The 11997-nt window shown below is 39.4% G+C and overlaps 1 protein-coding gene across 1 annotated transcript; it reads left to right on the top strand.

The window, feature by feature from the left end:
- The first annotated feature begins 3810 nt into the window (after positions 1-3810).
- LOC104415091 (monothiol glutaredoxin-S10-like) lies at positions 3811-4563 on the top strand. Its single transcript, XM_010026332.3, has one exon. It carries the CDS (start codon positions 4042-4044, stop codon positions 4348-4350), a length of 309 nt encoding a protein of 102 aa, XP_010024634.2. The 5' UTR covers positions 3811-4041; the 3' UTR covers positions 4351-4563.
- Positions 4564-11997: the final 7434 nt, after the last annotated feature.

The raw sequence follows: 11997 nt of genomic DNA, 5'->3' as shown, positions 1-11997 counted from the left end.
CTGCGTGACTTGGCCAGTGGTGTTGTAGGCCATATCTTGGGCCAAGCATATCTTGGCCCAACCTTTGGGACTGGAATTCTCAAAAGGCCCGACTTGAGCCCACTGAATATCGAATCTAGTTTGGAGCCCACTCTCACGTGACTCGACAAGACGATCGGTGAGGATTGGCTTCACTTGGGGGCGATTACGTGAGTCGACATAATTCTTAACAACACTGATTTGTCGAAGTGAAGCTTCGAATGACCGTTTTTCAATTCCATCATTCAGTCATTCCTCCCACCTAAACAGGGAAGTTCGTTCTCTGGTCATTTTTGAAGAAACACAAGTTGAGAGGCAGGCAAATTATAATGCTATAAAATACTGCACCGACCTCTATAACTTTGTAAAACTCGAGCTAAAATAGCGTGGATGACCCACGTCAATAATTGAACTTTTGCATTTAACGATGTGAGAAATCGAACTCCTCGATTCTGTGCCTTATCTGCTAAGCCAACTTTATCAGGTCAACCTATTCTTTCTAGATGCGCAACCCTTAAGGGTTTTCATCGAAGGGTTCTGCATCCAGCATAAAAAAGAAACACAAGTTCTTGATGTAGATCGCTTGCAACACAGCAAAACTGAAAAAGGTTGAGGTCTCGTGCGAAAACAGTGCGCCACATTTGTCATAGCCTAACGAAGATAAAAAGGCAAGAGAATAAGAATGCGAAGGCGGTTCGTGGCATCACACGGATTAGGGCCAAGCTCGGGGTTCATTATCCATCAATAAAAGTACATGTCTCTCTCTCTCTCTCTCTCTCTCTCTCTCTCTCTACCCAATCTTTATGAGATTCTTATGTAAAGGCAGCAAAAGGTAGAGGGAGAGGAACAATGTGCATTATACCCATTAGCCACACATACGATCCTTTTGGTGTTGCTGTCGCTGCTTTTGTAGATACCAAGCCATCCAAAACCAACCCGCCCTCCCCCCCACAAAAAGTTGAAGTGCCAAAATTCCCCATGTTATCAGACAAAACATCATGGGCACCGGCGGAGGTGGCATTTTCATTGATACCCATCATCCCTCCACCTGATCTCATGGCACAGACACAGTTTCATGGGGGCAGATATTGGTATATTGTCCTGGCTATATGTCGATCGGGTTGGTTGGTTCTATTCGCACAGATTTTTGCGGAGGAATCAGTTGAGGTTCTGGTTGTTCTCGGTGTTTCTGGCATCTTAGGTTAAAGAAGGTTGGGAGCACAATGCCGCCACCCTCCAATCACTGGCCATTAACACGTGCATGAATCTGAGGTCACATCGCCTTTGTTTTTTGTTAGTTTTAAATGATTAGAATCACACCATTAATGATAGGCCAATCGCTTCAACACTTGGCAAACCCTATATTCAGGCTAGCTTCTGTTTATTTATATGTGTCGTTTTAGCTGTTTGGCTGGTGTAGATATTAATCTGGTTCCGATGATATGAAGTGATCCTAAGAACTGTGCCCACGGTTTTGATTGGACCCGATATACATTGAACTTGCCAATTCTTTTATAGGGTTTTGCTCCAAAGAGTAAAGGGTAAGTTGATTGGTTAATAAATGCTTGAGCTTTACGGCTTTATCTGGCGGTTCCACTTTTCAAAATTGGAGGGCTTTTCTAAGCTGGTCTTATCTTTTTAGGACTCAAATTCTAGAAATACTATTGCTGGCATTCATCATTATATGGAAATGAAGAAGCTGTATTGAGATCATTTAGCATTTACCTTTTGAAATTTTAGTCACCAGCAGGCAGAGTACCTAAGCTATTACCCTCTGTATAACCCTAATATACATTCAATATTTGAGTATAAGATATGTTTAAATGGCATGTTTTCTTCCGTATATTATCTGAGGAGACTTCCTCGAATATACATCACTCTTGACTATTACACGATCCTAGAAATCGAATCTTAGGATATGATTCAATCTATATAGACCAAACGCTCGAAAGGAATTTTCAAAATGACCCGACCATATAATGTAGAGACCATATAGGAGCATGTCCTATATATAGATTATTTGAATATGCACTTTCTCATCCGATGTAAGACTTTAGGATATCACACTAAAGCCCCATTTGGTTTAGCATTTGCAATGGGCTTTGGAACTCTAAAGTCCCTTGATTAAATGCAATTGTGTTTGGTTCATTTTTTTGCTCAACTTTGGGGAAATATAATTGCATTTCCAAAATGTTCTAAAGGCTTTTAGCCCAAAGTGGAACTAGGGGTCCTTGGGGAAGTTGCATTCTCAGAATGCAAGTCTTGGTCCTTGGTTACTAGTCATCTTTTCCAATGACTGCCACACGGAAAAGTTGATCGGAGGTTGACAATCACCAGCCAAGGGGTTGTCATGCCGGTGATTGCCGCTTGGGGTCACCCAACCTCGATGACCGCTGTTGAACCTCAAGCGAGGCTTAAGTTGAGCGACCTTAGGTGACAATTGCCTAGGTCGAGCAATCCCAAATAGCCTCGCATGAGGTGGGTGACCTCAAGCGAGATTGTCAAATGGCCAGATCTGACTGTCAAGCGGCCAAATTTGGTTGCCAATGGATGCACTTCAAAAAAATGCAAAAATCTTTTTTTTTTTAATAATTTAGTAAAGGTCCTCTACAAATACAAATTTTACCAAATGTCATTTAAATCAAAGTTGTTTCCCAATGTTTTTTAAAATTATAATTCACCAAATCTATTTACATTTCGAAAAATCTTTTTAACTCAAAAGTATTTGTATTTTCCCAAAGATATTTCTCTAATATCGAACCAAATGGAGTCTAAATCTTTTAAGTATTTGTTTGGTACTGCTTTTTAGTTACAGCTACAACTTAGAAAAGATACGCAACAAGTTTTAAGAGGTGCCAGGCTAGCTCATTACAGCAACTCCTCACAGCTGCGACGACAACTTACGACAGCGTTTTAGGAGCTGCCTCTCCTAGCTTAGAGTTACCGTACCCCTAAAACATATATTACCAAATAAACTAGTCATGACATCTCATAGAGTATCCGTGACGCTTCATAGCCACAACTATATCAAATAGATACTAAGGACCCTCGCTCGTCACGTATTGAGCATCACATTGTCTTTATGACGTTGGCTTTCGGTGCATATCGTGTGTTGTAATGCATCAACGCCATTTATTCAGATGCTCTTTTACTGCAGTCTATCCTCTCTCATGTGTCAACTCACCTCATCACCCAACCATCAACCCCAAGTTGACATTCTCTCATTCACGTCCTTTCTCAAGTAGCCACCTAATCATATATGCCACCAGAACCTCCATCCTAAAGCAAATTAAAGGTGAACTAACAAAAAAATAAAAATAAATCAATCAATACTCATCCTGTTTACGATTTTAGAATAATCTTGAAGATATTAGAACGATAGTCTATAGATAATTAATTAAGTAATGAATTGGATTTTCATTTGATGCATAAGTACAATCCAATATGTTAAAAAAGCATCAACATTTTGTCACGTCATTTATTAAATCGATATGCTATGTTACTGTTTTTGAAATTGTTCTTACAACCTTTTTACCTCGATCTCCTAAAATTCACTTTCGGCAGCGCGCTTTTGTCTTCTCTCTCTAGACATGCGGATTCCCAGCGCAAATGGATTTGAATTGTTGCAAGCAAGCCATACACGTCCTAATCAACTTCATGGCATTTCATTCTTTATATTACATCACCACACTCACATCAACTTAAAGCACCCTGCACCACCTTTTCAGTGCCCCCTTTTGATTTAACCTATTAAATCAAAAGTAGAGAAGAGGAAAAAGAAATGCTCATACCCACAAAACCCTAGTGATCACTTTGATTCACCACCACCTTCCCTCTATATATACAGGTCCATTCACCTCCAATCTTCATCACCAAGTCACAAGCATACATCAGCTACGAGCCACAAAACAACTTGAAAAGTTTCTGTAGTTGACTTGCGAAACTCGTCGTCTTTCTTGATCCTGTCTTTCTTCGTCTTCGTCTTCGTCGTTGTCGTCATCTTCTTGTTTGGTACATAAGTCGATGGACAGGGTAGCGAAGTTGGCGTCGCAGAAGGCGGTGGTGATATTCAGCAAGAGCACATGCTGCATGTGCCATGCAGTGAAGAGCCTGTTCTACGAGCTCGGTGTGAGCCCGGCCATCTACGAGCTCGACGAGGACTCGAGAGGGAAGGAGATGGAGCGGGCCCTGGCTCGGCTCGGCTGCAGCCCTGCCGTCCCCGCCATCTTCATCGGGGGGAAGTTCGTCGGGTCGGCCAACACCGTCATGACCTACCACCTCAGCGGCTCGCTCAAGAGAATGCTCAAGGACGCCGGCGCATTGTGGCTCTAGCCATATGAGATGAACGAAGTTACAAGAGGTTTCAATGAGTCTTTTTAAGTCTTTTTTCCTCTTGGTTACCTCGGCTTTTGAAGTACATTTAACTGTACTACGAAGAAAATACATGAAGGAAGAGTTATGGCTATTAAGTAATTGCCTTTTAGCAACTTTTTTTGTACAATTGCGACTGAAAACAACAGTAGCATGTGCTTTTTTTTTTATCAAGTCTCCTTTGTTCTATCCCCTCTCTTCTTTTTCGACGCGATAGGAGGGAAATCATATAAGATCTCTTATCTGTTTACTCTTTTATCTTACGTATCTCCTTATCCAATTCATGTATCGATTTTCAATATTAATTAGTTGTTATAAAGAATCGAATAGTAAAATTATCTTACTTGATGTTCTATATATATATATGTTTTCGCCAAATGTAGCCTTAAAAACTAGCAAATTGAGCTTTCAATGTATGCAAAACCATGACATATAAAAGAAATGATCGGTCGTTAATGCAGTGTACAAAGTATATAAATGAGGACCTTATCATCTCTCCCTTCTCGTCACTATAAAGTCGAATGCGATATGTAGATGTTTCGCGAAAAATAAATGAATTGGAAAACATTTTTCTATAAACGGTTACTTGTATCACTTACAAAAATAATTGAAAGGAAAAATATTTTCATCATTTACGGAAATTTGAGACATAAGTTGTTGTTAATAATAAATATATTTGGATTACTTTAACAAACAAAGGTACCAATTTGTTTGCTTCATCAATAAGGACATGGAATTCTATTGTTCGGCAACGCCACAAAATATGGATTTTTTTACCTAATTTTCGATGTGCGGTGGCAAATGACAAAAAGTTATTGATAAATAAATAAGTGATTACGTTCAAGTTAGCTTGCTCGTAATCATATTTTTTGCAAGAAATATTTAGGATATTTTCATTAATTCTCCCTCTCATCATGATTATGATTATGTATATATTTAGGAGATTTTCCATATCTCATTTTGATCATGCATATAACTGATTGATTGTAATTAATTATCTTGTTACCTTATATATCATTTGGTAATGCCTATAAATAGGCCCATGTATTAGTCACTACGAGATATACGGAAATTACAAACTCCTCCTTTCTGCAAATTCTTATTTTGAGTGCATTCATGCCCACCTTGCCGCAGATGTCATCGCCTCAGCGGTCCGCCAGAGTTTTTTTTTTTTGATTTTTTTGTCCAAACTACTTCGAGGGAATACTATAGATAATAAGGATATTTATCTTCTGTATATCTCTCATCATTGTGTACATATTTAGGATATTCTTTATATCTTCCTTTGATTATGCATGGTCCTAATTGATTATTGTTACCTTAGATAATCATCTAATAAAATCTATAAATAAGCTTAAATACTCTTGATTCTGAGATATGCAGAAGAGCTATATATCTCATGAGTATATGAGGCTCTACCAGATGAATGTGTAAGGTAGTAAGATAAAAATCAATTACAGATTTGCACGATCAAAAGAAGATATTGAGAATCATCTAAATATATGCACAATCATGGGAGATATGGAGATCAAGGAAATATCCTAATTATCTCTAGCATTTACCAACATTCTTGTAAAATTAATAATATGCAAATTGCTAATTTGTAATTAACTTAATTACCGAATTTTATTTGCATAATCGAATATATTATCTCTTTTATTATGCTTAATATGCGAGTGTTAGAATATTCATTTCTTGTGATTGATTCTTGTGGGTTCGGGTTTAATTTAGGATTAAAAAACACTTGAGTTTGAGCGTTTAAAGGGATTGTAATTTTGTTGTTGTTGATTAAAGTGCAATCATCTCATTGATCTCACTCGTAAATTCACTGCATTCATTGTACATGCAATTTATTTCATGCTCAAATTTCGTTTGTTGGTGCGGATTCCGAGTGTCTATCATTTGTCAGGCCCAACAGGAGGGAACGGTAGTAACTGAAGGGCTTGCACTTGCCAAACTAAATAAACAGAATGCAGAGCAAGAGGAACGAAGTCAATGCAATGGAGATGGGAGTGGAAGATGGAATGCTAGTTGAACAATTCTCGGGTCACCATGTACGACGTCCGGGTACAGCATAGATGGCAACTGATAGCGGTTTTTACAACCAAAATCCGTCTCTGAATCCAACTTGCTGTAACATGATCGCCTTACTGTCGGATTGACATCAATTGCTGTAGCGGTACGGCGTTGTGATCGAATTGCATTCACACTCACTGCATACTGGATGAGATGCATTTTGTATCGGCCCTCGAAAAAATGGTCGTTTTGTTCTTCTGGGTCATAAGTTCTTGGATCAATGACAAGTTTAGGCTGTATGTAAGTTCATAGAGGAAAAAGAGCGGGAGTGTCCTACCTGCACTTGCAAAGGCAAACTGTTCGAGTCAGAGCAAACGAGTCGAAGTATGAAAATCATCTGACACTTGAAAATAGAAGTAGCTTATGTCATAATGACAGGTACCAAACAAGAGATGTAACAATGAATGCCATGTGGAAGAAGGCAATGGAGAAAACACGTCGAAATTAATCCTGCTTAATCCTTGAAAACAAGCGTCCCGACCCGACTCAAACCGTTTGAGCCAAGTCTCCAAATGCTCACTACAGTTCTCGATGCAGTCGGCAAAAGGACCTTTTTTCCAGTCAAACAAATTGCAGGATGAGGTACCGATCCTTTTAGACAATTACCGGATGCTCCTCAACGATTTAATCACCACGTAGATCAAACCTCCTGCTTTTAGATAAGCAAACAGAAGTGCTGGTTTAGCAGCATGTTAGCAACAGCTTTGCCAAACTCCTAGGATTGTTTCCTAGTATTTTGTACTTTGAATTTGACCTCGTTGCGTGCTTTGAAACTTCGGTTATCCACACTTCGTTAGTGATTGATTTTCGGCTCTTACTTCTTAGTTTTATCAAACGTTGGGGTTCTATAGCCTGTCTACTCACAAAAATCAACTGGAACATGGTAATCTCCTATCATAAATTTGTCATCTATAATTAATGAGAATTATTGTTGATGACAATATCTTTAGAAGGACCTAAAACGGGCAATAAGGTGCGAGGAGATCCGAGTAATGAATACAAAGGAATCACGTTGGAGAGTCGTAATTATAAGAGGCTCGCTGCTGATGAGCAAATCGAGATCACAAATGAACCAGAGTCTATGACTAAGCAAAAAGCATTAGTATCAGAAAGATCGAGAGAGAAAAAACTAAACTTCAATCGATTGTGATTCGGTATCAGCGTAGTTCTGATGCCCAAAATAAATGATGATCACATGATGCAAAATGAACACAGATGAATGGTGAAAAAAATGAAAATTTGTAATCAAGCTTCCATTCATCGTATGAATTTTCAGATTTTCTATGACGGGTTAATCGGGCTATCTGGAACCTCCTTCATAAACAGTTGATGTACCGGGTACAAATAACAGCAGAGTAGATTTCAAGATGTCCATCAAGTTGCCAAGTAGTAGGAGCAAGATACATTTCTTGTTGATGCCGGCAATCAACTTGCACTCTTCACAATGATAAACAAATCGACCTGGATACCTTCTCTGCTCACAAACCTCGAAATAGCACTCGCCTCTGAATCATTTTCAACAAGAGAATTGCAAAAAGTCATCAATGGATGGATGAACTCCCTATGTTTTACAGTTTGTGGCAGTTGCGCAATCACGTGCAGATTAAAATCGCACTGCACACAGCGGTGCCAGTTGACACTGCAACAATTACCACAGGCGTTGCGTGGGCAGTGCTTGGTTTCCGTAAACTAAGTGAGACCATGCTCGTGGAGCAGATGCTTCAGAGTCGGCCTTTTCGAAGCACAATTAGTGTCAAAGTAGAATCGGCATTCTGCGCAGTGGAAAAATAGGCCCTTGCGCAATCCAGCGCCACAGGCATCGCATTCGAGTCGAAAGACAAGTCTTTTCGATGGCTTGAGACTGCTGAGCAGATGCTGCAGGTGAAACAATTACTGGATTTCCGAGGCGAGTGAGGAATTCTTGCCAGTCGTCTTCAAAACAGATGCCCTGTTCCTCAAAATCACCCTCATGCACCATTGCTGCCGCATGGGACGCCTGAGGACGATCACTCCTGATAGCGGCCTGTCTAGCCCCGCCAAGGAACTTCCAGGGACGCACTGCAATGAATGGCCATACGTGAGTCACGAAACAGAACATTTTGCCGAATTAGAAACAGTTCACAAGAGAGTTTTCTCCTCATTCTTTGAGAGTTGTATTCTGGCATGTACATTCTGAAGAAACGTGGGATTCTTCTGCAAACTGTTGTTAATCGGCGTCGCAGCGGAAGCGGATCGCAATTTTGCAATTATGTCGGGAGCTATAGAAATCGATCGAAATAAAGCGAGGAACAATAAAAGAAAAGGACACCGGAAATTTACGTGGTTCGGTCCGAATGTCGGAACCTACGTCCACGGGGAGAGCCAGCAAATCAATCCACTATAAATCGGAGAATTACAGGATTACAATCACACACATACACTCAAGTATTTCCCAGCCCTACTTTATACCCGATACCCACGGTGTTTAACTCACTCACTGGACTCGACTTCAGCACAAAAAACCTCTCTGAGCTCAAGCCACGCACTCTCTCTCTCTCGAGCTCTTTGCACTCGCTCACTGTGAAGCTCTTTTCTTTCGTAGCTTTCGCTGTACGCTTCTGCATCGACGTCTTTCTCCTTATAGGAGGAGGGCAGAAAAACAGGACAAAAGAAGAAAGTAAATGGCCTCATTAAATGCAGCGCAGGCAAGACAATCCCACAATCGGCACCGAACGCCCACCATATTTGAAGGCATGCATGCGGATCGTGCATGTGCATGGGAAAGCATTTAATGAGGCAGAGGAGAGTCAACAATCGTGTGCCTTCAATCCGTGAAATGAGGTGAGTCAAAGTCTTCAAATTTCTTGTTCTCCGAGAGAGGCATGCGTAAAAGAGGAGTCATCTTCATGCATCTGCAGCAGGTGGTGGGTCCAATATTTAATGCAGAAGATTGTGGACTTCCTCTTTTGGCAGAAGATAATCTCTCTTTTCTGACTTTGCTTGCATGCTTGAAGAATTTAAAACCCCATGCAGCTTTCTTTGGTTTCTTCATTCCACGCATACGCATGAAGAGACGGGATTAATGTCGGAACAAAATTCGAAGACATCACAAGGCCAGACTTATGTGTATTAATCCCACGGGCTCAAACTTGAGACATAATATAACACAAACACACCCATCTTTTTTCTGTTAGCAGATGGAGCGGAGTCAATGTCCAAGAGTCTAATGTACGCAAGCTTAAAGAATCTGAGTGAACACAATATCACTCCGAACAGAGGCCATGCTCTCGGAAACCATGCACAAAACACATTTTCATCGACGATTATTTAACTACTTAATATGTTTCTTCAGTTCATGTCTTTAAGTTTTCTGCATCAGTTTCTTTGCCTTTAATTGATATGTCCGTTCTTGTCCTTTCATTCTTGAGTTCATGTCCTTTTAGTTTTCTGTAGTAGTTTCTTTGTTTTTAATAAACAAGTCCGTTCATGTCCTTTCATTCATGAATCTTCAGTTCGTGTCCCTTCAAACTCTAAGTTAAACCAGTTATTCTCCGAAGAAAGAAAAGAGAGGAAGAGTATACAATAATTTCTCTAAGAGTGTCAATTTGAGGAAAAATTTGATCGAGTCCCATTTGCGTAATGTTCATAGGAATAGGTTCGAAGTATTGTATTTTGGGAGCATAGTTTGTAAATCTATAAAAGACCATAGCGGGAACTAATCGCCTTAAAGAAATTTAATAATTTGTGCTTCACCTCTTATTTAATTTTATTATAATTTTATAGCGATTTCGTAAGGCACAAATGGATTTATATCAAATTCAATCATCTTTAGTTGTTAGGAAAATTTATTTAGTATATTTGTTCATTGACTTGGTGATTATTAAATTTATTATCGATTTCTCGGAGTTATTATTTCAATTTAATTATATCGGTTATAACAAATAGCATTGTGTTACATTTTAAACAATTATAAGGCAATTATCCCTTGATGATTGTTGGGTTTATCAGAATATAGATATGGATGATAATAATTAAATACCCAACAATGTCCAAGATGTTTATGGAGATTTTCCTATGGTGGATTCGACGGCCGCTGTTAGAGAGGTTTAGACCTCGAGGCCTCGTTTTGTGGTGGCAAATGCAAGCTTTTGGGCCGAGTCCATTTATGATGGTTTGGGTACAAGTCGCATGTGGATATAGTTGGGACTCATTTTCTGAAGAGTACATATCAAATGGCATATAATTCTATTGGCTTAATAGACTTGGGGCGTGTTCGGTCACAATTCTATTCCTGAAAATAATTTTTTACTAGAAATGGTTTTTTTTAATTCTATTCTTGGGAACAATTTCCGAGTAAAAGAATGCACTCGATAACTGTCCAAAATTTCCATTCCTAAAATAGAAATACGTTTGGTAGGATTCTTAATTTTGTTTTTAATACTTTTATTATATTTTTCTCTTCTTCCTTATCCTTCTTTGTAGCCGATTGCCACCACGATAGTCGGCGAGATCCGGCAAGCTTGTTGAAGGCTCGCCAAGCCAAGGCGAGGTCCTCACGAGCTCGCCTATCCCAAGCGAGCTTTGGCCTTGCTAGATTTGGGCAAGGCCAAGCCTCGCCAGTGGCCAGGCAAGACTCGACCTCACCTAAATGGCGCGAGGTCGGCCTCATCAGGCCACCAATGAGACTCGACCTCGCCCTAGCTTGGTGAGGCCAAGCCTTGCCCAGCCATGACGAGGCTCGGGTCGACAAACCTCACCATGGCTCGGTGTCACCGGGGCCAATGACACTCCAGGGAGTTTGCCAACCCTTGCCAAGGTCGGCAACCGACCAAAAGGAAGAACAAGAAAAGGAAAGAGAAGAAAAAAGAAAAAAAATTAGAATTGATTCTAAAAATTGTTCTTAGAAATAAGAAGCAACTTTTTTTTCGCTTTTTGATTATGTTCCAAATCTATTATTGGGAACAAAAAAATTGATTTTTGTTCCCGAGAATAAAAAATTACCAAAGAGATTTATGTTCTTTTTATTGCTCCTAGAAACAAAAAAAAAAAATAGAATCAATTATTCTCGAGAATGTTACCAAATAGGCCATTGGCTTACTTTGATAGCACCACCTTTAGCTACAACAAATGAGAAATTGGAGAAACTCAACTATGTGGACATTAAATGATGTTAGCAAAAGATGTTCTTCTATCTAACCATGCCAAATCTAGTCAAGTACTTATAAGAGGTGTGTCCAGTAATTAGTTCAAATGAGCAAGATGTCGCGATGCTTAGGGCCTTGGAAGCATAGGGACTTCTTATGCTAAACTATATCTTTAAGTATTTAATAAAGTCGCTATATAACATTTATTGTAACATTGGAACTGCCAAATAGTTATGGGTGTCCTAAGAAGAAAAATACAAGATAGAGGATGTGGGCACCAAGAAATTCTTGATTGCCAAATTCCTATACTTCAAGATGGTGGATTTTTAAATGAGTCAGGTTAAAGAATTGAAAATAATTATAATATCATCTTTTTTGAGAGCGTGTCATTTAGCTAATCATTTCAAGT

The sequence above is a fragment of the Eucalyptus grandis genome, chromosome 8, assembly GCF_016545825.1.
Source record: "Eucalyptus grandis isolate ANBG69807.140 chromosome 8, ASM1654582v1, whole genome shotgun sequence".
Taxonomy (NCBI): Eukaryota; Viridiplantae; Streptophyta; class Magnoliopsida; order Myrtales; family Myrtaceae; genus Eucalyptus; species Eucalyptus grandis.
Note: the sequence above shows the minus strand (reverse complement) of the source record. Positions and strands in the feature narration are given on the sequence as shown.